At 38.4% G+C, this 24,669-nt stretch overlaps 2 protein-coding genes across 3 annotated transcripts in view; both read left to right on the top strand.

Annotated features, from left to right (window-relative positions):
• The window catches only part of LOC111146657 (leucine rich repeat and coiled-coil centrosomal protein 1), a 36,236-nt gene extending 32,389 nt beyond the window's left edge, over positions 1–3,847 (top strand). The window contains 2 exon segments of the mRNA XM_022502302.1: positions 1,008–1,143; positions 2,886–3,847. Coding sequence (XP_022358010.1) covers positions 1,008–1,143; positions 2,886–3,008 — 259 coding nt within the window. The 3' untranslated portion in view covers positions 3,009–3,847.
• A 9,919-nt stretch (positions 3,848–13,766) lies between these two features.
• The window catches only part of LOC111146562 (E2F transcription factor 5), a 28,429-nt gene continuing 17,526 nt past the window's right edge, over positions 13,767–24,669 (top strand). For both annotated transcript variants that reach the window (XM_022502154.1, XM_022502153.1), the window contains exon 1: positions 13,767–14,000. In XM_022502154.1, the coding sequence (XP_022357862.1) occupies positions 13,767–14,000 (234 nt within the window). The remainder of the gene's footprint in view (positions 14,001–24,669) is intronic.

Genomic DNA, 24,669 nt, shown 5'->3' with positions numbered 1-24,669 from the left:
CATTTCCTATAAATAGCAGTTTCTAAACTTTAATATAAATCATAAAGCCTGATAGTTTTCAGAATCTCTTACATTACATTATTATGTTATTCACAAAACAATAAAGACCTGATTTTATACATTAATGCTTTCATGACTAGGATTGGTGTATATGTATATATGATTTTTGACATAATAGAATTTTAACAAAAACATTTTATTTATATAGCCTTTTAAAACATATAAATTGAATTTTTCTCTTATATCTTAATTTGAACCCAGCAACAGTTCTGTGAGGTTGGAAGAAGAGTAGAATTATCCTGTTTTACAGTTACTTGAAAAACTTAAATGCAGAGCTTGTGACTTGCTTTTAAGTCATATGGCTAATAAGTGTTGCAACTGGGAATAAAAAAGACTTGATTCATGGACCTAATTTCAATCCATTATTACTATGGACTATACCAAAAGCAGAAAATGTGTTCATTATGGACTTAACTTTCTTATATTCATATTTAATATAAAGGAATTTGGGTTTTGCCTCTAAGAAACTCTTAGCACTAAAATTTTGTGAATGCTATTTAATGTGTTTATTAATATAGAGTATTATCTATTAAGCATTAGCATAAAGAAGTCAGACATATAATACATATGCATAGACTCAAATCTTCCCATAGTATATACCTCTCAAGTTATACTACAAACACATGGGGAAAAAAAAGATTGATAATAGTCATCCGCGAATGTGCTTAAAATTCAGATCCTTAGACTCAAAATAAATGAGAACCAGAGTACTCTAACTTTTAGAGGGTAAAAGTGTAACAAGTTTTCCTTGATGTTACCCTACCCTGTTGTGTTACTAACAGATGCCGCTGGATGATGAACCACTTATATCTTTAGTTACCCAAGATAGCCCTTTGCTACTTAATGGAGTTATACTTCCATTAAAATATGAATTTTGCCATCCAAGAAGAGAAAAAAATGCTAATTTTTACACACAAAGATAATATGGTTTTTGTTTTATTTTTAAGGGATGCGGTGGAAAAGCTTCATAGTATGGATGATGCCTTTAAAAAACAAGTTGATGCAATTGTTGAAGCTCATCATGCTGAAATAATACAACTGGCAAGTGAAAAGCAGAAATACATTGATTCTGCAAATTTAAAGGTACTATATAAATAAAAAGTATAATCCATCACTATTTTGGAAAAAGTTTCCAAAGAGCATTTTATTAATTAAGGTTTAAGACTGTCACTGATTGTCTTGAATGAGATCATTTAATATCAAGATATCATTTAATATCATTGACAGAGGTACTTAGGGTGATGATAAATCAGAGTTGGATATCAGAATCACTTGTAGAGCTTTTTAATAATACACATGCGTGAGCTTCCCCCTCAGAGACTTTCATTTCCTGTCTCTGGTTAGATCCAGGTATTTTAAAAATGCAACAGGTACCCCCTGTTTAGTTTGATATAATCCCTCTGTTGACATCCACTAGGTGAGTGAAGAGTTGTAAATTTCCATTTTCCCTTGATTTTGAAGCGGCAGTAAGAAACAGATATCTGTGAGACAGAGATTGAAAATCAGCTAACTGGGAAAGAGTTCATAAACAGAAAGAGTAACTCCATAAAATTTTAATGACAGTTGTGTGATTAGGTGACATTACCCTCAGGAGTCTATGTGGAAAAAAAAAAAAGCAACAAGGTCTTTGGAAATAATAAATAAGGACAATAAATAAGGAAGTATAACTTGTTCAAAATGTAGTTCTTTATTTTATTTCAGGTCAACAGATGTTTCAGAAGTTTTCTTTAAAATCTACCAAGTGTTAACAAGGGTGCATCAGGTAATACCAAATAAAGCATAAGATTAGGCCCTTAGCTGAAAGGAAAATACTGAGTTTGATTTTGGACCTCTGGTGCCAATATGGTGTAATATCAAAGGGATGTTAGAGAGTTACAGAAATGGCACCAGGGCTTAAATGTGATAACTGTGAAAAAAATTACAAATTATTACATAAAGATGATAATTTAAATTAGGAGAAATATTCGTTTTCTAAGGGAAAAAGATTAGGAAATCTGTATTAGAGATTCAGAAGAGGGAAGTAAATAAAAAGGAATGGTCATATTGATAGCACTATCAGGAATGTTGTGTCATAGGAGAGAGAGTTTCAAGCAGAAATTAATAGTATACAATACAGAGAATCCTAGGAGAATGTAGGTTGGGAAGAGATGATAACCAACAGCAATTTTAGAAATACAGTAGACCAGGGGTGCCTGGGTGGCTCAGTGAGTTAAAGCCTCTGCCTTCAGCTCAGGTCATGATCCCGGGTCCTGGGATCTAGCCCCACATCGGGCTCTCTGCTCAGCAGGAAGCCTGTTTCCCCCTCTCTCTCTGCCTGCCTCTCTGCCTACTTGTGATCTCGGTCTATCAAATAAATAAATACAACCTTAAAAAAAAAAAAAAAAAAAGAAAAGAAAAATACAGTAGACCAGATTAAATGGGAAGGGAGGTTATTTCAGTTTTAAAAGTCTGTGAGGAACTGTTTTAATTGAACTCATGACTCCTCATTCATACATAACATAAGTCAGAAGACTGAGTTTCTGTTCATATGTGCTACTGAGAAACTGCACAGCCTTGAACAAATTTTCTAAGCTCTAAAATACAGTTAAGATAAATTACTGTGTACTCATCACAAGAACCTGTGAGATCTAGACAATATAAATGTAAGTACTTTGTATATAGTATTAGTATTTGAACAAGTTACATTATATATACCTCTTTGCTTTAAATGAATACCACAAGTTACAAAATTAATGAGAGTAAAGTTTGACTTTTTCTTTCAGAATGCATTTTTAGAATATATTTTCTTTAAAAAATTTAAATGCAAAATTTACATGTTGATTTAGGTTCATCAGGTTGAAGAGGAAATGCGTGAACTTCTTCAAGAAACATGCAAGAACAAAAAAGCAATGGAAGAAAAAATTAGGCAACTTGCTTTTGCTCTAACTGAAATTCAGCAAGAAATGTGATGGTTCCAAGAAATGAATTTAATTGAAATGGAACAGCAGACCTATTGTAAAAATGATTAAATATTGTAATAGTAGTAACTGCTATGACTTTGAAATGTCTCTTTCTACACATTTCATTCTGATTATATTTTAAAAGACTTTTGATCAAGTATTTTTTAATTGTATATGTAGGTTTTTATAATAAATTGTTGATAATTATGTGTAGAAAAACCTATCAAAATAACTAGACTTACAACACTTTCTTGTTTCTGTGCTATACATTGTTTGGTAATTACACATTTGCCTTCAAATATGTAAATGGAAATTAATGTTAGTATTTGGACTATATGAGGTCAAGTATTTTCATCGTTGTTGTTACCCTATTGTGTTGATGAAGAACTAATTATATTTATTGGTCATCCTGTAGTTGACATAGCTCCATTTTTTTTAAATGCTCATAAGTGTAGCTGAAAAGTATTTGAAGTCTGTATGATAAAAGATATGGCATTCTTAACAAAGCATATGTAGCCATCTCCAGATCACTCATAATGACCCCTTTTTTATAATACATATGACTTCATTAAAGATTACATGTAAGGTTTTATAAACATTGTTCCTCAAGAGGAACACTCCTGTTCCACCTTCATTTTCCATTCTAATCACTGTATTTGAAAGAATTCTTATTTTCATTTTTGTCCTCTCTTATGTTAGTATGTATGCAGAACAAAAACCCTAAGTACTATTACTATTTCTAAAAGAAAGAATATAATACCACATTTTTAACTAATAACCACTGAATTAAATTGTTTGGGGTTTTCTTTGTTTGTTTGCTTTTTCTCATGGGGTTTGAACTCATGACCCTGAGATCAAGACCTGAGCTGAAATCAACAGTCGGACACTTAACCCACTGAGCCACCCAGGCACCCCTGAACTAAGTTTTAAAAATTAAATACAATCAGAAAAAAGGTGAATGCTTCTAAAAGAGAGGGCACCATTTCGTGAGAGGCAAGCTTCTTATTGAAATCTATGGGACAACATCAAGCATACCAACATGCACAGTGGGGGTGGGAGAGCAGGGCATAAATTGGAAAAATAATAGCCAAAAATTTCCTAAATGTAATGAAAAGATTAACCCATAGATCCAAGAACTTCAGTAAAGCCCAGGATAAATACAAAGAGAACCACACCTAGATACTTAATAGTCAAACTCGTGGGAAATTCGTGAAAGCAAGAAAATATGATTCATGTAAATGAACAATGTAGTTAACTGTTGACTTCTCATCAGAAATTATAAAGGCCAAAAAAAAAAAAAAAGAGGCCAGAAGGCAGTGAGTAACATACTTGAGGTATGGAGGAAAAATGAATTATCAACCAAGAATTCTACATCAAAAAAAATATATATATATATATACATCCAGCAAAACATGTATGTCCAGGCAATGGACAAAATTTATTGCCAGCCAACCTACCTTAAAAGAAATGTTGACATTCTTAAGGCTGAAAGAAAATGATTCCAGATAGTAACTCAAATTCACTGGAGGAAATGAATATTGGGAACAGTAAATATGTAGGTAAGCTCTCCTGAGACAGTATAAATATTTTTTCTGTTAATTAGAATGCATCATATACAGCAATAATTGTAACAGTATATTGAGTTGACAGCATATGTAGGTGGGATATGTGTGACAAAAATAGCATTAAGTTGGGGGGAGGAATGGCTATATTGTTTATTTTGCTAGATTAATACTAATCTAAAGATGACTGATAAAATCCATATTGTAATTCCTACAACAGCCACTAAGAAAATAACACAATTATACTTGAAAAATCAACAGAGTGAGTTCCACTTCTAGAATGGTAACTCAAGGAGCTCTGTGGACATGTTTTCTAGCAAAACAACCACAACTGGTAAAAAGTATTTTATTTTCTACTTATCTATTAAGATTTTATTTGCAAGAGCAGAGGGAAGGACAGAGGGAGAAATGGACTCCCTGCTGAGGGGGGAACCCAACTTGGAGCTCTGTCCCAAGACCCCAGGATCATGATCTGAGCTGAAGGCAGACACTTAACCAATTCAGCCACCCAGGTGCCCTGTAAAAAATATTTTAAAACACCCATTTAAAGTCTGAAAATTATCCTAAGAGCATATAGCAAATGAAGAAACATTTCTTCAAGAAAATTTATTCTCTATAAGAACAGCAAAAGCCTACAATAGATACCTTAAAATGCCCGGTTTTCACCTAGAAAGAGACCTGTAAAGAAATAGAAAAGGGGAACCCATAGAGAGAGCAAAAGCAGGCAAGGAAAAATACTTGGAAGAGGGCCCAGATGTTAGATAAAAGACTTCAAGGCAACCACCATATGTTCAAAAGACTGAAAGCATGCTTTAAAAGTAAAAGAAGCTGGGTTAGTAGTGCTTACCAAATAGAGAATAAAGAGAAATGTTTTCTAATAAAATTTTACTTTAGGGTCTCTACAGTGCATTTGAACCAGTAGAAGGAACCTGAACTTGGAGATTACACAATCTGAAGAGAGAAAAAATATTGAAGGAAAATTAACAGCCTCAGAAATGTGGATCACATTAACTGCACCAACATACATTGAAGTACAAAAGGAGAGTAAAGGAGTGATATATATGAATTCTAAATAAAGTATATATAACTATATAACCTATATATTAGATAGTAGCTCTAAGCTTGCCAAACTTGATGAAAATCATGAATTTACACTCCCAAGAAGCTAACTTCAAGTAGCAAAAATTAGAGAGCCACATAGTAAAAAAATACTGAAATTGACATAGTAAAAAATGCTGAAATTGAAAGAAATGTGAAAAGTTCCCAAATACTTACAAATTAAACTGCAACTTCTAAATAACCTATGAGTCAAATAAGAAATGTCAGAGAAAAGATGGAATAAGAGGAATGGGCTCTATATTGACCCAGGTTGTGTCTGGGGGTAGGAGGAAGTTAAGAGAAAGAGTCAGACTCCAGAGGTTTAAAAAATTATTTGGTTTTCTGAGTTGTGGGACCCAAGAAAGGCTGCCTACACTGTAACCTATATCTGGACCCAAAAATATTTTTTCCCCAGTTGTATGAAGATATAATTGACATGTAGCATTGTATAAGTTTAAGGTATATGACATAATAATATGATGCATGTATATATTGTGAAATGATTACCACGGTAAGTTTAATATCACTACACAGTACATTTTTTTTCTTATGATGAGAACTTTTAATATCTGTTCTGAGCAACTTTTAAATATACAATACACAACTGTTTACTATAATCATCATGTATATTACATCCCCAGAACTTAAATATAACTGTAGTTTATACCTTTTGACCACCTTCATTCAGTTCACCCAACCCCTGGATCCAAAATCCTGATTTAAAAGTACCTAGATTTAAAATTCTCTAGTCTTCTAGTTTCTGTTAGTACATACCAGCCACCAAATTTCTAAAGCCAAGATACACTGTCTTCAATACTAAGCTCCTGCAAGGTTGGGGTGTTAGGTATAGAAGTTCTAGTTTAGAATTCTGGGGGATAATTGGAAAAAATATTCAACTTGCTCTCCACTGAAATCCCAGAATGTTCACTCACATCACCAAACCCTGAGTGTAGTTTATCCTCTCTTCTTTTGAGTTACTCGAAAATAAACAGCTGATACCCCTCTTCATTAAACCCTACTAATGTGCAGTGGATGAAGTAGTAATGTCCTTAGGTTGATATAGCAACTTCCAGTAAATGAATCCAACAATTAGTCCATATTTTATGGAGTAGGAGAGTAACCCTGCCAAAGATGTGACTAGTTAATTCATTTGGAAGATTTTCATTGAGAAGTCTTGATACCCCATCTGATTTGTGATTTATGGGCTAGTGATAGCACCACTAATGGTGGGGCTCAGTTGTCTCTACTTCCTTTGGCAATATGAGACTGCCACTCATGACTAATGTATGCCTTAAATCACAATGACCAAGGAAGACACAAGCAGCTGAACATATTGGTATAATTGACTCATTTATACATTAAGTGGTTATAACCACCGTTTTTGTCTAAGTGCCTGCTCTAGAAAACATAGCTTAGTTATTTCAGAGTGCCTGGAGTCTGTATTCTTTCATTATGACTCTGTCATGCTGGTGTTTCCAACATTTATTGCCTCATCCTGGGGTATAAGCCACAGTCTGACCTAATTGCTTCCCATCAGATAGCTCATGCCTTGTCCTACCTAGAACCCCCTGTCCAATTTCTCCACTGTCATTCCCTGAAAGATGTGTTGAATCAACCACACAGCCATCTACAAAGCAAAACAAACACCTATTTACTAGAACTTAGGAAACAAAACGTAGAATCCAAACAAATCTCCCTGATCCTTATCCTTACCTCAGGGTCTTGTTGAAAGATATGCTCAGGCTTTCCAGAAATAGTAAGAATCACATATATGTGTGTGTGTGTGTATTCTGTTTATAGTGGGTGTGCTTTCTTTGGTTTTACTGGACGTGAATTTTAGGAGGATCCTTCCATGAGATCTTCTCTGACACTTATCAAATCAAAGGTTCTTTACTGAACATTCTTTTCCAGGAAGCTGCTGTGCAGTTTTCCAGCATGATTCCTACCAGGCTTTGGAAAGGCTATATTTAGAAGTAGTTACATCTGTTAGTTGTTAGTTATAAATCTATAAATAGACTGAATCCTTATCTTTCTTCAAGTAGTGTACAAATTCTAGTCTGCTCACACCCACATAGATCTAATTAAGCAGTGCTTTATAGATGAAGTTGGATTTTGTTGTTGTTGTTTTTCTATCAAACTCTTGGTATATACTTTTATTTAAACCCAAAGAGATGATCATCTTTACAACCTTGAGAATTTAGAGTCTCAATACTCTAAGAATCTTTGAAATCTTTCCAGAATTTTGATTACTGTCAGGCAGTATTTTCCATAGTAGATAACTCTTTGACACTTCATGGGTGTATGAATCGCCCTTGCCTTAGGCTGCCTTGTAGTTGCCACAGCTTTAAATGGATTATTTTTGTTTGCCATTTTTTCACTTTTATCTCCATACTGCTGTAGTTGTTGGTAATGTAACTGTCTTGCTTTTATTTTTTATTTTATTTTATTTTATTTTTATTTTTTTATATTTTTCACATCCAGTGGGACTCAATCTCACCACCCTGAGATCAAGACGTGAGCTGAGATCAAGAGTCAGATGCCAGGGTCACCTGGGTGGCTCAGTGGGTTAAACATATACCTTTGGCTCAGGTCATAGTCCCAGGGCCCTGGGATCCAGCCCTGTGTCAAGCTCCCTGCTCAAGAAGAAGTCTGCTTCTCTCCCCCGCCCCCCGACCTGCTCCCCTGTTCATACTCTGTCTCTCTCAATTTCTCTTTCAAGTAAATAAGATCTTAAAAAAAACAAAAAAAAAAGACACCTAACCGACTGATTGTCTTGCTGTTAGATTCTGTTTTAGACTGAGGATCTGTCTATGCCACTTCTTTCCACTATTTTTAAACCTTTGAGGTGGAAGGGCTTCCTGTTTGGCAGATAGTTTCTTCTGAACAGTAGTGAAAACAATATTGGTTTGCACTTTTACAAGCCTGGAATGCCCTTTCTGCTCTCAGTGTTTACAATGCTGGCATACCTCACCTACTATTTTGTGAACACTGTTGAACTTAGGAAATCTATGTACTTGCTCTCTTTACTGATATAACCCACATAAAGATTCTGAACTTTGAGAGCATATTCTTTGTGATGCATAATGGGCTGAAGAGTAGAAGAGTGCCAGGACGCCTGGGTGGCTCAGTTGGTTAAGCAGCTGCCTTCGGCTCGGGTCATGATCCCAGTGGGATCGAGTCCCACATTGGGCTCCTTGCTCAGCAGGGAGCCTGCTTCTCCCTCTGCCTCTGCCTGCCATTCTGTCTGCCTGTGCTTGCTCTCTCTCCCTCTCTCCCTCTCTCTCTCTCTGAAAAATAAATAAATAAAATCTTTAAAAAAAAAAAAAAGAAAGAGTAGAAGAGTGCCCAAGGTGCTATGGCTCCTTGGTAGTGTATGCAGCCTATTGATTGTATGGGTTCCCCTAAGGGACCTTGGAGACAGCCCTTTCCAGTGGGCGTTGATGTCTGACCTCGTGCTATCTCTAAGCTAGGATGCAGACAGGTCTGAGGAGTGCTTTGGAAAGCACAGTGGCCAGGGGCCATGTTGGACACGTCATCCTGTCCATCTGTACCAAGCTGCAGAACAAGGAGCATGTAATTGAGGCCCTACGTAGGACCAAGTGCAAGCTCCCTGCTGCCAGAAGATTCACATTTCTAAGAAGTGAGGTTTGACTTAAGTTTAATGTGGATGAAATTGAAGATATGGTTGCTGAAGAAAAAGCTCATCAGATGGCCATGGAATCAAATGTATCCCTAATCGTGGCCCCTTGGATGAATGGTGGGCTCTGTAGTCATGAGAACCTGGGCACTGCCTATCAGTGAATCCTATTTCCTGTCAAAAAAAAAAGACTAGAAGAATAAAATATTTTTCTTCCTGTCAGCTAAAAGATAAGTGTTTACTAAACTTTAACTGGTTATGATTACTAAAGAAATTGATACACTTAAAAACTGGTATAACATCATGAGTTTCATCTCATGATTTCTGGCACATTTTCACACTACCCAAATTATTAGTTTCTTATTAGTTCTCCTAAAACTAACTTTTAAAAATTAAATACATATTTTAGCCATAATTTAAATAACATAAGTTAAGACAGACAAACTGTTGGATAATCTACTGACTGATGAAAGATCCCAAAGGTAGTACTTTGGCTTTTCCATTTTTCCCATTTTACAAAGCACTTTTTCTCAGAGATTCTAAAAGCACATATTATTTGATTTAGTAATGTTTATGGCTAACATGACATAGTTGGAAGACATCCACGAATGAGTCTGAATTTAATTTTTGTTAAATAAAGTATTTTTAATAAAAGCATACATATAATTATATAAATGTGTTTTATAAATAAAACAGTTTAATTACAGTAGAGCAAGACAAAATAGTACATATTTTAAGGTTGGATAATTATTGGATACCTTTTGTCATTACCTTGAAGGATTTACTTATTTGTTTGCTTAGATGGTTTTTTTTTTTTTTAAGATTTTATTTATTTGACAGACAGAGATCACAAGGAGGCAGAGAGGCAGGCGGAGAGAGAGGGGGAAGCAGGCTCTCCACTGAGCAGAGAGCCCGATGTGGGGCTCGATCCCAGGACCCTGAGCCGAAGGCAGAGGCTTAACCCACTGAGCCACCCAGGCGCCCCTGTTTGCTTAGATGGTTTTATTTTTCATTCTAGGGAATAGGTTTCCTGGTACTGCACAAGGAACTGAATGATGTGGGGGTTATTAGTGGTGAAAAATTATCTTTTGACAACACTTGACTTGGAATCACCCCCTCTTGATGATAAATCCAAAAAATTTCAACACTCATTTGACACAGGGTTTTAGTTGCCAAAGGGTTTGTACCAGAGGGTACTATGCAGAAGTTTGGGTCTTAATTGGGGCAATGTATTATGAACGGGAACCCTTCATGTGATGGCTCATTATTTAGACAAGCTTTGGTAGTTTAGTGATAAGTATTTTTATCTTACTAAAATTTCAAAGAAATGTGTTATCAATCATGTTTCCAATGAAGAGAGTTGCTAAGCAACTTGATTTTTCATGAAGGTCTAAATGACATTCAGTTTCAGTAAATGTTTCACCCGATTCGCCTCCCCTTTTTTTATCTGTAAGAGCAGAGGACTGTTCATGCATAAGGAAATAGAAGATTGCAATGTATCCTAGTTGAATTATATTTTGCTGTAACAAATTTGGATCTCTTGTTCTTATATTTGAATATGTATTGTTGAAATTCAGACCCCACATATCAGATCATAAGCATTAACCTAATGACGATGAGAATTAGCGTTTTTTTTCTAAGATTTATTTATTCATTTGAGAGAAGTGAGAGATGGGGGTGGGGTGGTAAAGGAGCAGAGAGAGAGAGAATCCCAAGCAGACTCCAGCCTCCACAAGGAGCCCAACATGGCCCCGATCTCACAACTCTGAGATCACAACCTGAACTGAAACCAAGAGTCAGATGCTCAACTGACTGAGCCACCCAGGAGGCCCAGGCATTAGAATTCTTTTCTTTCTATTTTTTTTTTTTAAAGATTTTATTTATTTATTTGACAGAGAGAGAGAGAGATCACAAGTAGGCAGAGAGGCAGGCAGAGAGAGGGAGAAGCAGGCTCCCCGCTGAACAGGGACCCTGACGTGGGGCTCGATCCCAGGGCCCTGAAATCATGACCTGAGCCGAAGGCAGACACTAAATTGACTGAGCCATTCAGGCGCCCCAAGATTCAATAATATTAAGAAGACTTTTGTTTTATCAGCCCCTGATCTTTAGTTGTTTTTAGGGGAAAAGATAATTTCCTTATTTTTCATGTTGTTATTCAGTATTTCTCAAAGAATGACCATGGGTATGAGAATTACCTGAAACTGAAAACTGCAGATCTCCAAGTCAAATTCTCATATCAAATGCTGATTTCATCTCCGAGGTTTGGGTCCAAGAGTTTGCATTTTTAACAAATACCAAAGATGATTTTTCTCAGTAAAATTTGGGAACCAGTGGTATAAGTGGTTTTTAGCTTCTCCAACAGACATAAGATTTTGAGGACTAAATGAAATGATGGATAATTTGTGAATATTTTCTAGTTGAACCCCAGCTACTTTAAACAAGTGAAAAATCTATTGTGAAAAATACAAAAACACTGCAAAATAAATTTCAAGTGACCTATTAGCGTCATTAACAGTATAATTGCGTTTAAGAAAACCTTTAAAAACTGAAATAAAAAAAATCTATTTTCAAAATTACCAAAATAGCTTTTATAAAGTAATACTACATGCTATGGGATGAATTGTGTCGCCCCCAAATTCATGTTAAAGTGTGATGGTATTTGAGGAGGGAGCCTTTGAAAGGTGTTAGGTTTAGAAGAAGTCTTGAGAGTAGGGCCCTTCTGATGGTATTAGTGTCCTTATAATAGACACTGGGAGCTTACTAGCTCTTTTTGTCTCTGTCTTGTGAGGACAGGAAAAGAAAGTCTGTACGCCAAGAATAGAGCTCTCACTAGGACTTGACCATGCTGGCGCCCTGAACTTGGACTTCGGGCCTCTCTAGAACTGTGAGAAAGACTATGGTATTTTTGTTAGGACAGCCTTACCCAACTAAGCACAACATAAATGTAAGGGTTTTTTAATAATAATAATTTTATCAATTCCTGTCCGAGCATGTATAGAATGTTCTGTCTTCAAATTAAAAATCGTTTTTATTAATTTTATTCATCAATAAAATTTTATTAATAAAATTAATTTGCAAAACTTGTCACTGATTTTACTAATGACGAATCACACAGGAAAAACCACTTTCAGATCAATTGTTTGACTTTTTTTAGCTGAATTTTTCATGTTTTATTTCAGATTTTTAATTTCAAGTTTTGCTTATAGAGTTCTTTCATTAAAATGAAGACTATTTGGTTATTAGAAAGTTCTATGAATAGGAAACAAATTTATTATAACGGTTTAGTTTTGCTTGTGAATGCTGCTGTCTGAACATTTCATTTTAGTCACATGTTTTTGCTAGTTTGTTGTTACTTTAAGTAAAATCTTGCATGAAGCTTTCTTAATTTTGTCATATAGAATTCCCACTCACCTAATATTTATTGAGCATCTACTATATTCCAAGTGTCGTGAAAACAATTCATTTAAAATTTAAACCTATTCTCAGAAGTTTGTAATCAAGACAAAAGACTTTTTTTTTTAAACTCAGATCTGTGTGCCATCTCATTTATCAAAAATGGCTTGGGGTATCACTGAAGTACAAAAACCTACGAGTGCCTAATAGTCTAAATAACACAGAATAATCTGTTTTCAATAAGGCATTAAGGACACCTCTAAATGCAGGCGATCTGGGGTCTAGCTGAGTCTAGCAGTTCACAACCTCTCCCGTTAGACTTCAGTTCCTCTACCTACAAAGTTAAGGCCTTGAGAATAATTGCTGATTAGGACAAAACCACCCCAAACCTGAAAAGATGATCTATGGAATAAAACCCTGCACTTAGTCCCAGACACTGAAATGTTTGCAAAAGATTCTAAAGCTCGAAAAGAGCGCTCAGCAGATAATACCCGATGACGGTGAGCCACCCAAATCTGATCTCCTGCGGCTCTACAAACGGAGCTCAGAAACTTATGGCCACTGGGCATAGTGTTTTTCTGCCCCAGAGATGTCCTTGCTTTCTCCCGCTGCAGCTGCAGGAGGTCGTCATTCCTCGAGGCAGCTCACGAACAGCAGGGAGGCGAGTGTGAAACACACTCACCGACGCTTCCCCTCCTCCCTTCTCGCTCCTCCTTCCCAAGGAAAAATGCGTTTCCAGGCAACGGCGGGCCGCGGCGTCACTTCCTGCCATTTAAACTCGGGTCCCCACCCCTCGCTGCCCCTTCTCTCAGCTTCCACACCCCCTCCCCTCGGCCGTGGGCTTCATTCACGCTTCCCAGGGCTTGGGGAGGGGGCGGAGGCCGGCGCGCCTAGCCGCCCCGACACCAGTGGGCGCCGCGCGCGCACCTGTTGTTGCAGGAGCCTGCGCCCCTCGGCTCTGCTCTCGGCCGGCGGCGGCTGGAGCGGCCGCAGGAGAGCCGGCCCGGCAGGTGGCCGCGGGCGGGGGCAGACGAGTCGCTGGGCGCGGGGGCCGCACCACCGCGGCGTGGGGACGCGATGGCGGCAGCGGAGCCCGCGAGCTCGGGCCAGCAGGCGCCGCAGGGGCAGAGCCAGGGCCAGCGGCCGCCGTCGCAGCCTTCCCAGGCTCAGCCTCCGCAGCAGCCACCGCTGCCTCAGCTCGGGGGCGGCGGAGGCGGCAGCAGCAGGCACGAGAAGAGCCTGGGGCTGCTCACCACCAAGTTCGTGTCGCTGCTGCAGGAGGCCAAGGACGGCGTCCTGGATCTCAAAGCGGTGAGCGCGGGAGGCGGGGATGGGGGCGGACTTCGTTGCCCGAGGCCCCCGAAAAAGCCCACCCCCTTGAAGCGTGGGTCGGGCGGCGTGGTGTGGAGGCGCCTCGCGGGGACCGGGCGACCTCAGAGCTTGGGCCATGTGGCCGGTGCTCAGGCCCAGGACTTCGGGATGGGGGAGGGACGAGGGACCAGGATGGCCCCGATCGGCCGCACAACCAATAGGGCCCGGCGCCGCGCTGGGCTCTCGACAAAGAGCCTAGGACTTGGAGCGCGCCCGCGTGGCTTCTGGTGCAGGAGCCCGAGGGCGACCAAGGGTCCTTGCTGCTTCGCGTCCACCTGTGGCAGTGGCGCAGGAGGTCCCCGTGCACCTTGCCTGGAGACACCTGGGGATCCATTTTTCTGTTAGGAATGATGGTTTTAATAGGCTCTTCTAGTTGAGAGCGTGTTCCCCTTGTTCGAAACAAAACAAAAAAACCCGATGTTGCCACCGCTTCCGGATGAAAGGGAAAAAAAAGTGAACTTTCCACACTCATTCCCCGGTGAAATAATAATAGTAATAAAACCCCGCTCCCCTGCACAATTCTTTTCATCATCATGACGGGTGGGAGGGTGATATTTGATTTTTTATTTAATACACTGTCTGATAGAGATTTATAAAAGGGAGATTTGCCATCACACAGAAAGAGGGTGTTTCAGAACTTTGACTCAAAGAACTTTGACTCAAGAAGAGCTTAGTAAACTGTTTTATGAGAACGTGTGCTTCGTCTTTTACTACAGTTTTGCAAACAACAACATGCATCAAAACTGTTCAGTTAAACAAAATGACTTATCCCTTCCAGGCAGGATTTGGAAGGATTCCACAATGCTGAGGAACAGGAGAATGTGATTACTTGAATTAAAATTCAACCAGTGCACCAAGTTTAAGTAAGAACCAAAGCTTTAAAAACAAAAAATTTTTTTAAAGATTTTATCTACTTATTTGACAGAGAGAGACAGCAAGAGAGGGAACACAAGCAGGGGGAGTGACAGAGGGAGAAGCAGGCTTTCCGCCCAGCAGGAAGCCCATTGAGGGGCTTGATCTTGGGACCCTGAGATCACAACCTGAGTGGAAGGCAAATGCTTAACTGACTGAGCCACCCAGGCACCCCCAAATAAAAATAACTGAGGAGTCGTTAATTGCTGCAGACCCCTCTGAGGCATTTCCCGGAAATCAGATTTTACACTGTTGATTGGTCCCAGCACCCACCGGAGTGCCAGTGGGACCACCTTACTCGGCTTTGAGAGTGTGACCAAGATCTTTAAGGTTGTGCCTAGAGCAAGGGAAACAGCATCTGAGTTGGAGAGCATTCTGTAGTACTCCCTGAAGGTAGAGAGGAAGCCCCCTCCCCACTTGAAGGTTTCTACTATAGGCCCTCCTCTGAGTGTAGCCCAGGGACTGCTGTTTGTGACTTTCAGTGCCCTTACCCTAAGCACAGTAGGTGTTCATTAAGTGATTACTGAGTTGAATTATCTGAATTCAAATGAGGCATGATGTGTGCATTTTGCATGTTGGCAAGTAGTTTCCACTGTCTTCTTTTTTATTTCTGGAATTTCCCCCCAACTCTAGAAATTCCTTTTTCTTTCTACAGCCTTTTCCTCCCTTGCTTCCTTCCTTTCTTCCTTCCGAAAGTGCTTTATAGAATATATAAAGTATTTAGATTGTCAGGAACTAAAATGGATTCAGTTTAAAGAATTTCATAGGAAGTCGTGAAGTCATCAACGAAAACCAGAGAGGTTACAAAACATGGCTTGCAAACTGCTGTTCAAAATCTAGATATTGAGTTGTATCCTGAACTTACCATGTAAATGTACTGTGGTTTCAGTAAAGGGAATCAAGGAAGTTTTGGGTTTTCCAAATACCGCTGAACTCTGGGTTTAACTTTAAGGGCTTTTTCTCAGCTCACCAGGGAACATGATGGAACTTCGCCTTACTTGCCTTTAAATTCTTTGTCTTCCTCCTGTTTCATCTACAGCCATATAAGTGTTCTCCAGAAGTCACAGAGAAAGTGAGTAGGAAGTGGAGTTTAATTTATCATAACAGCACTGTTTCATTCATCCTGGAACTTTCCTAAAAGTTTCAGAGATTTCTGCAATAACATTATGTCTCTTTATATTAATAATTTTTTACTCCTAAAGAGCACTGTGTCATTCTGTTTCACATATATATGAAAAAAATACATATTTATTTACATATACTTTTCATTTATTTACATAGATGTATAAAATCTTATTTATATAAAAATCTTACAGTGAAATCTTTCTATGGTGTTTATTACTGTGAACCATGACATCTACTACTGAAAAATAAGAACATAACACTGTACCTTAGTGATGCATTTTTTCTTCATAATATACCGGAGAAAATCGCTTAATAAATCAAATAAATTCTAATAAAGCTGTTCGAGTATACTTTAACAATTAGGAGGGAGTAAAAACACCTTGAAAGTGGTTTTTGAAACTTATATAATCTCTCCCTCCAATTCCCACACTATAGGGTTTTATTTACAAAAATGGGGTGCAGTAGTTACATCTTTTTATTCCAGTGAGATGACACATTATCCCTCACTCCTCTCAATTTATGCTGCTAATAACTAGCATCTATTGAGAGTTTGTTCCAGACTTTTCACATATGTTAACTAATTTTATCATCTTAACAACTTGGAAATTTGGCCCTAACATCCCTATTTCACAGATGAGAAAATTGATACATTCAGTAACTTGCCCAGTGTCACACAGTAGAGTGATTTGAAAGTAGACCATTTTTATTGTGTATGCTTTACTGCCTTTTAGTATTCCTTAGAAAAACCAAAACTTCTCATTTAAGTTTTTCATCTGTATAAGAACGTGGAATGTTTCTTCTAAAGAAAAACACATGATTATTTTTATTCCTCTACCCATGGCAGAAGAGAGAGGTATTGAGCTCTTTATTTTTTTTTTAAGATTTTATTTATTTATTTATTTATTTGAGAGAGAGAGAGAAAAAGAGAGAGCACACGCATGCACACAGCAGAGGGAGAGGGAGAGAGAGAGAATCCCAAGCAGACTCCATGCTAAGCATAGAACCCAATTTAGGGCTCAGTCTCACGACCCTGTGATCATGACCTGAGCTGAAATCAAGAGTCAGAAGTCCAACCTAGTGAGCCACCCAGGTGCTCTGAATTCCTCCTTTAAAAATGAGGGTATTGGGGCGCCTGGGTGGCTCAGTGGGTTAAAGCCTCTGCCTTCAGCTCAGGTCGTGATCCCAGGGTCCTGGGATCGAGCCCCGCATCGGGCTCTCTGCTCAGCAGGAAGCCTGCTTCCTCCTCTCTCTGACTGCCTCTCTGCCTACTTGTAGTCTCTGTCTGTCAAATAAATAAATAAAATCTTTAAAAAAAAAAATGAGGGTATTGATGGCAAAATTCCACATTATTTCATAAATTAAACTAGGGTTCTACTTTTCCAGAAGTAAGAATTTAGGGAACTGTTAAGATAGTCATGACTATCTATATATTGTTTTGGAAATTCCTATTAAATATAATTTCTAACTGAGTTTCTATATTTTATTTGTCATTTTGATGCCACTCTGAATTTTAAAGCATGATTAAGATTGTATTATATTTGTTTATGTTACAAATTGCCTAGGTTAAATGATTAGGTTAAAATGATAAAGGTTTTATGATGTTCCTTATCTCACAGGTCCCTGACTTGTACTGATTTATGATTAGCTAGTTAATACATGCCTTGGAAGAAATAATTAATCTAAGGCCTTTGTGACATAAAGCAAAGATTTGGTGTCACAGGATAAAGATTGGATTAGCCTAAGAAAAAAATATGTGAGTAGGACAGGCGGAACTTTAGGGCATAAAAATTCTCAGGACAATTTAGGGCTTAAAAATTCTCAGGACAATTTCACTTTTGAATGTGTACCCCGAAGATTTAGAAACAAGGTCTTAAACAGATAATTGTATACCCCATATTCATAGCATTATTCACAAGAGCCAAAAGATAGAAGCAATACAAGTGTCTATCAACAGATGAATAAGAAAATGTGATCTGTACCTACAATGGAAGATTATGCAGCCTTAAAAAGGAAGGAAATTCTCACATATGCTACAACATAGATGAATCTTGAAGACATGCTAGTTACAAAAAGATAAATACTATATGATTCCACTTACATGAAGTAACTAGAGTAGTCACATTCATAGAGACAAGATAGAAGAGTGATTGCCTGGGACTAGGGGGAAGGGGAGAATGGGAAGTTGTTTCATAGTTCAACATGTTAGGGCTGCGCTGTGTCCTCTCAAAATCCATATGTTGAAGCCTTAAACCTCCGTACTTCAGAACATGACTGTATTTGGAGATAGGGCCTTTAAAGAGATGCTGTAGTTAGAATGAAGTCATTGGGATAGGCACTAATCCAATCAGACTGGTGTCCCTAGAAGAAGGGAAATTTAGACACACAGATGCGAGGATACATTCCCCCCAGAGAAAAACCCATGTGAGGACACAACGAAAGGGCGACCATCTGCCAGCCAAGGGGAGAGGCCTCTCAAGAAACCACACTTGCCAACACCTTGATCTTGGACTTCTAGCCTTCAAAACTGTAAGAAAATAAATTTCTGTTGTTTAAGCCACCCAGTCTGTGGTCTTTTGTTACGGCAGTCCCAGAAAACTAACAGAATGGGTATAGAATTTGCCACATGACGAGGGTTGCACGTCAGTGTGAATGTACTGAGTTGTACACTTAAAAATTGTTCAGATGATTAAATTTATGTCATGCGTATTTTACTAAAATTAAAGAAACATATAAAACAGCAACACGAGATACTATGACATACCTGCTAGAATGGCAAAGTAACACAGAACACTAGCGATACTGAATGCTGGCGAGAATGTGGAACAACAGGAACTCTCGTTCATTCCCAGTGGGAATGTACAATGGTATAGTCACATTGGAAGACTGGCAGTTTTTAGAAAACTGAACATATTCTTACTGTATGATTCAGCAATCACACTGCTTGGTATTTACCCAAATGAGCTGGGAACTTAGGTCTACCCTCACATGAATGTGTGTAGCCGCTTTATTTGTAATTGCCAAAACCTGGAACACCCAAGACGTCCTTTGGTAGGTAAATGGATAAATAAACTGGCCCATTCAGAGAATGGAGTACTACTCAGTGCTTTAAAAACAAACAAACAAACAAACAAAAAACAACAAGCCCTGAAAAGACATGGAAGAACTTTAAATGTATATTACTGAGTGCAAGAAACTGATATGAAAAGGCTACCTACTGTATCACTCTGAGTATATGGCATCCTGGAAAAGGCAAGACTGTGCAGACACTAAAAGCCCAGTGGTTGCCAGAAGTGGCTTCCCAGAGCACAGAGAATTCTTAGTGAATGTATTGTGTATGGCACTGTAATAGTGGACACATGTCATTACACATTTGTCAACACCCATAGAACATACAACACCAAGAAGGCGCCCTCATATAAACTGTGGACCAACAGTGATAATGGCATGTCAGTGTAGGCTCATCAGTTTAAACCAGTGTCCCACTCCGGTGAGGGATGCTGATGGAGGGGGCAGCTCTGCATGTGTGGGAGCAGGGGTGTAGGGGAACTCTGGACTTTCTGCTCAGTTTTGCTATGAACCTAAAACTGCTCTAGAAAAATAAAATCATTCATATGCACATAGAAAGCTGATCTGGACACATCTATTCCGGCATCTCATAATTCAACATGAATACAAGATGCTTGGCTAAGTGGAAAAAAATTCTCAGGAGACTAAAGCTCTACAACACTAATAAAACTTATTGTTAGCTAGTACCAAATGACTGACACTATGCCTGATGTTTACTTGTATGAACTCATTTAATCCTTAGAACAAACGTATAAAAAAGAGATTATATCATTTTGCTAATAGAAAAGTGAGGTGAAAGGAGGTGTCGTGACAGTCAATATCCCAGTCCGATGTTGGACATAAAGCTTCCTTTAAAAAAAAAAATTTTTGGGGTCATCTGGTTCACTCTGTCAGTGGAGCACGTGACTCTTGATCTCAGGGTTATGAGTTCCAGACCCACATCTGGTGTAGAGCTTATTTTTAAAAAATATCCACAGTGAGTGACATACAAGTCCAGGTAGCTTGATACCAGCAGTGATGCCTTGAACCACCATGCCAAGCATATAACTATGTTACTTAAAGTTTAAAGGTAACTATTAGCAGGCCAGAAACACTTTGAACTGCTATCTCATTTTAAGGGGGGGGAAATAGCACAGCTTAAGTCAATGAAAAAGAACAAAAGGTAACATCATGAAAGCATGACACACAAAATACATCAAACGAGTGATAATTGGAAACTGGGTGTTTTCTGTATTACATAGAGAGTGTATGTAATACATGTGAATGTATTCAATTCCTTTTTCTTTTTAATAAAGTTTATTTTTATTTTTACCGTTTTTTTGTTTGTTTGTTTGTTTTGAGAGAACGTGACAGTGAGTGGAGGGGAAGGGCAGAGGGAGAGAGGGAATCCCAAGCAGGCTCCATGGGGCCCAATACGGGGCTTGATCTTAAGACCCTGAGACCGTGACCTGAGCAGAAATCAGGGTCAGATACTTAACTCACTGGAGCCACCCAGGTGCCCCTTTAATAAAGTTGTTTAGATGAAAAAGAATTCAGGCATTTGTTGCTAACAAGAAACTTGCCAAAAAAGGTCTCAAAAGGTTTATGGTCTACCAGGCAAAAAGAAAGAGAAAAGAAATTTGGAATGAAAGTAATAGTTTTCAGATAAAGTCTACTTTAATATCATGAGTAGTAAATGGTAGGGGCACCTGGGTGGCTCAGTGGGTTAAAGCCTCTGCCTTCAGCTTGGGTCATGATCCTGGGGTCCTGGGATCCTGCATCGGGCTCTCTGCTCTGCAGGGAGCTTGCTTCCTCCTCTCTCTCTGCCTGCCTCTCTGCCTACTTGTGATCTGTCTGTCAAATAAATAAATAAAATCTTTAAAATAAAAAGTAGTAAATGGTATAAATTGGTGTTTTGGAGAATAATATCACAATCCAAGGATGTATTATAAAAGTCAAGCTGACTGAAGGAATGAAATATTTGAATAGGATTGTCTGTTGATGTGGATCAGGCATGTATTTGGGTGTGTGAATTGTATTATGCTGTTTATTTAATATAGTAAATATATTTTCTAAAGAATTTATTTTTTTTGTCAGAGAGAGAGGCATAAGTAGGGAGAGCAGCAGGCAGAACAGACATCGGGAGAAGCAGGCTTCCCACTGAGGGAGCCCGATGCGGGCTGAAGGCAGACGCTTAAATGACTGAGCCATCCGGGTGTCCCTAAGACAGTAAATATTTTTTTTTCCTTTTTAAAATTTTATTTATTTATTTGACAGAGAGCGACACAGGGAGAGAAGGAACACAAGCATGGGGAGCGGGAGAGGGAGAGGGAGAAGCAGGCTTCTCACTGAGCGGGGAGCCAGATATGGGGCTCAGTTCTAGGACCCTGGGATCATGACCTGAGCCAAAGGCACTCGCTTAATGACTGAGCCGCCCAAGTGCCCCAATAGTAACTATTTTTTATAAATACATTGTTTTTTAAGATTTTGCCAGTTAAAACTGGATTTTTCCCAATTATTCTTTCTTTATACATTAAACTTAATATGTTTGTGGAAGGGAGGATTTTTTTCTGATTCACTTTTTTAAACTTAAAGTATAATTATTGAGGTAACATACAAATAGTAGAAAGCTCGGAAATAGATTAATATATTCTAGAATAAAAACTACCCAGTATGCCATCTCCCAAAAAGAACCGCTCTCTTCCATTTTCAATATGTCTTGAATTTGTTCCACCTTTTTATAGCTGAAATCAGACTTTTATCTTTCCCAATTGTAAACATAATTTGTGATGGCCTTACAAGTTACATCCATCCCATTCGTCAGAATTAACCTTTCTCATAGACAGGTATGTAAGTCGCTTCTAGGTTTTTTCCCATCTCGTTCAACAAATGTGAGTTAACCATTGTGTGCCTCAGCCCCTTGATTTAGTAGACTGTAGCTTATGGCTGTAGAGGAAAGTCAGGGACATGGGCAGTTGTACACTTCTTACGCTATAAGTTGGGTTCGGGACCACCTACTGATCTGTGGGGATTGGTGATGGGAGAGCCACTGAAGCAGGGAGTAGGTGGCAGCTGAACGGGGCACTAATGGACTCAGCAAGCAGATGACATTGATATATGGAAGAATTGTAGAATTTAAGGTCGTGTTGCTCCTCTACTTAGAACAACATCCAAAAACCTACAAGACTTTACCTCCTCGGGCCCTCCTTCCTCTGATGAGGTCCAGGCCCACTCTCCTGGCATGCTCACGTGCCCTCTCTTCTCTGTCTTCAGGCTGTCAAACACACAGGCTTTTCCCTCTGCTGGAGCACATTTCTACACAAATACACAGTCATTTGGCCACTTCTCTAAACCGTCTGGTCTCAGTTTAACTATTTTCTCATCTGAGATGCTGTAATAGTGGAATAACCACCCCTGTCGCACCAATTAATGTCTCGAATTGCAGAAGATTCCAGACTTTGGTATCCGTTGGATTTAGCAACAGGTCCAGAAAACATTTTTGGCATTTAGACATTTTGAATTATTTCTGCTTAGGATAATCTGCACTAAAGAATTGCTAGATCAAGGGATAATAAACATTTTTAAGGCCTTTGATGAACATTGCCAAATTGCTTTACAAAAAGATAGTAATTTATACTCCCACTAGCAGCATGCAGTCATGACCAACCGCCTTACCACATCAAAAGCAGCATAGTGTAGTGGTTAAAAACATGCAGCCTGGGGTTATGTCCTGACTTTACCATGTTCAGTGGACTTGAGCAACTTACCAAGGCTCAGTTTCCTTTTGCAAAAGTGTAAACAACAATACCTACCTTATATAATTATTATAGGAGTTGCTAAAGTGAGTTTAAAGCATTTAAACAGGGGTGCCTGAGTTGCTCAGTCAATTGAGCGGTTGCCTTTGGCTCAGGTCATGATCCTAGGGTCCTGGGATCAAGCCCTGCATGGGGTTCTCTGCTCAGTGGGGGGTCTGCTTCTCCTCTTCCCTCCACTTTTAACTCCTGCTTGTGCGCTCTCTCTCTCCCTCTCTCAAGTAAATGAATAAAATCTTAAAATAAAATAACGCGCTTAAACAGTGCTTGGTACATAGTAAGTGCTATACTGGTGTTTGTTAGACAAATGATAGATAGGTGCTTATTAGATAAATAATAGATTAGATAGATAAGAATAGTGCATATTTAGATGTTTTTATATTTTGTGAATTTGAATGGTAATGAGTAACTATTTTTTTTACCATATATATATGTATATATACATGTATATATACACACTAAAATGCTCACATTCTAAGGGCACAGTTCAATGGTTTTGACAAATGCTTCTACCTGTAACCACCACAGCCAGATGAAAATCTTCGCCCCAGTTTTAATTCTCTGTGCCTCCTCCCAGGCAGTCCCTAGCTTCACCCCAGCCCCACTAACCATTAGTCTGCTCTCTTGAATTAAAATGGTCTTTATAGGTCTTTTCATGTCAGGGAACTCACAGTATGTGCTCTGTTTAGTTTCTCTCACTCAGCATGATGTTTTGAGATTCACCTGTGTTGTTGTGTATAACAGTAGTTCATTCCTTTCTCTCCCCACATGGTATCTTGTTTTATGATATACTGCACTTTGCTTATCCATTCCACCTGCCACTTCCAATTTTGGGCTGTCATGACTAGGTACAAGTCTTTGTGTGGATATATTTTTTCATTGTTTTTGTTTGCATTCATTTGATTATTCCTTCCATACTCATTAAAAGTTTGAAATTTTTTTCAAGAATGTTAACAATTTTTTGGTGTAATTTCATTTTTTGTCCATATTTTAATTTGTGTTCTTCATGCTTATATCAGTTTTAATTATTGGGATAGTCAACTAATTTTTCATTTATTCTATTGAGTCAACATTTAGAAGTACCCTGTGAAGGAAGTTTATGACATTTTGTTGTATAAACATGTGCATGAGTGTGTGTGTGTGTGTGTGTGTGTGTGTGTGTGTGTGTTTGAGAAAGAGATGCCTTGGTAAGTTTGAAGGATTTTAATCAGTTTTCCTAATAGGCTGTTGGTCACAGTTATGAAGGAAGCTTACATGAAAGTTGTATGTAACTCAGTCAGATTTGATATTCACTATAATCCCTTGAGATTTTTTTTAGATTTATTTAGAAGTCCACATCTGACTCGAATATTCTTGAATATGACAAATTCTAGTGTCCTGAAAACCATTGTTGATTCCTTATGTAATGAGATTTTGTCCATAGCTGAGTTTTCTGATTAACTGAGAATTTATATCAATTAATAGCATTCTTTTAAAAAAATTTGTTGTTACAAGTCATTACATTTTTTTAAAGATTTAAATTTTTTTTTTTAGATTTATGTATTTATTTGAGAGAGAGAGAGAGAGCGCATAAGCACACAGAGGGAGAGGCAGAAGTAGATTCCCTGCTGAGCCAGGAGCCCAGTGCAGGGCTTGATCCCAGAATGGTGGGATCATGACCTGAGCTGAAGGCAGATGCTTAACTGACTGAGCCACCCAGATGCCCCTAAGGTTTT

This window comes from Enhydra lutris, unplaced genomic scaffold (assembly GCF_002288905.1).
Source record: "Enhydra lutris kenyoni isolate GAN:26980312 unplaced genomic scaffold, ASM228890v2 scaffoldscaffold14, whole genome shotgun sequence".
NCBI lineage: Eukaryota > Metazoa > Chordata > Mammalia > Carnivora > Mustelidae > Enhydra > Enhydra lutris.
Note: the sequence above shows the minus strand (reverse complement) of the source record. Positions and strands in the feature narration are given on the sequence as shown.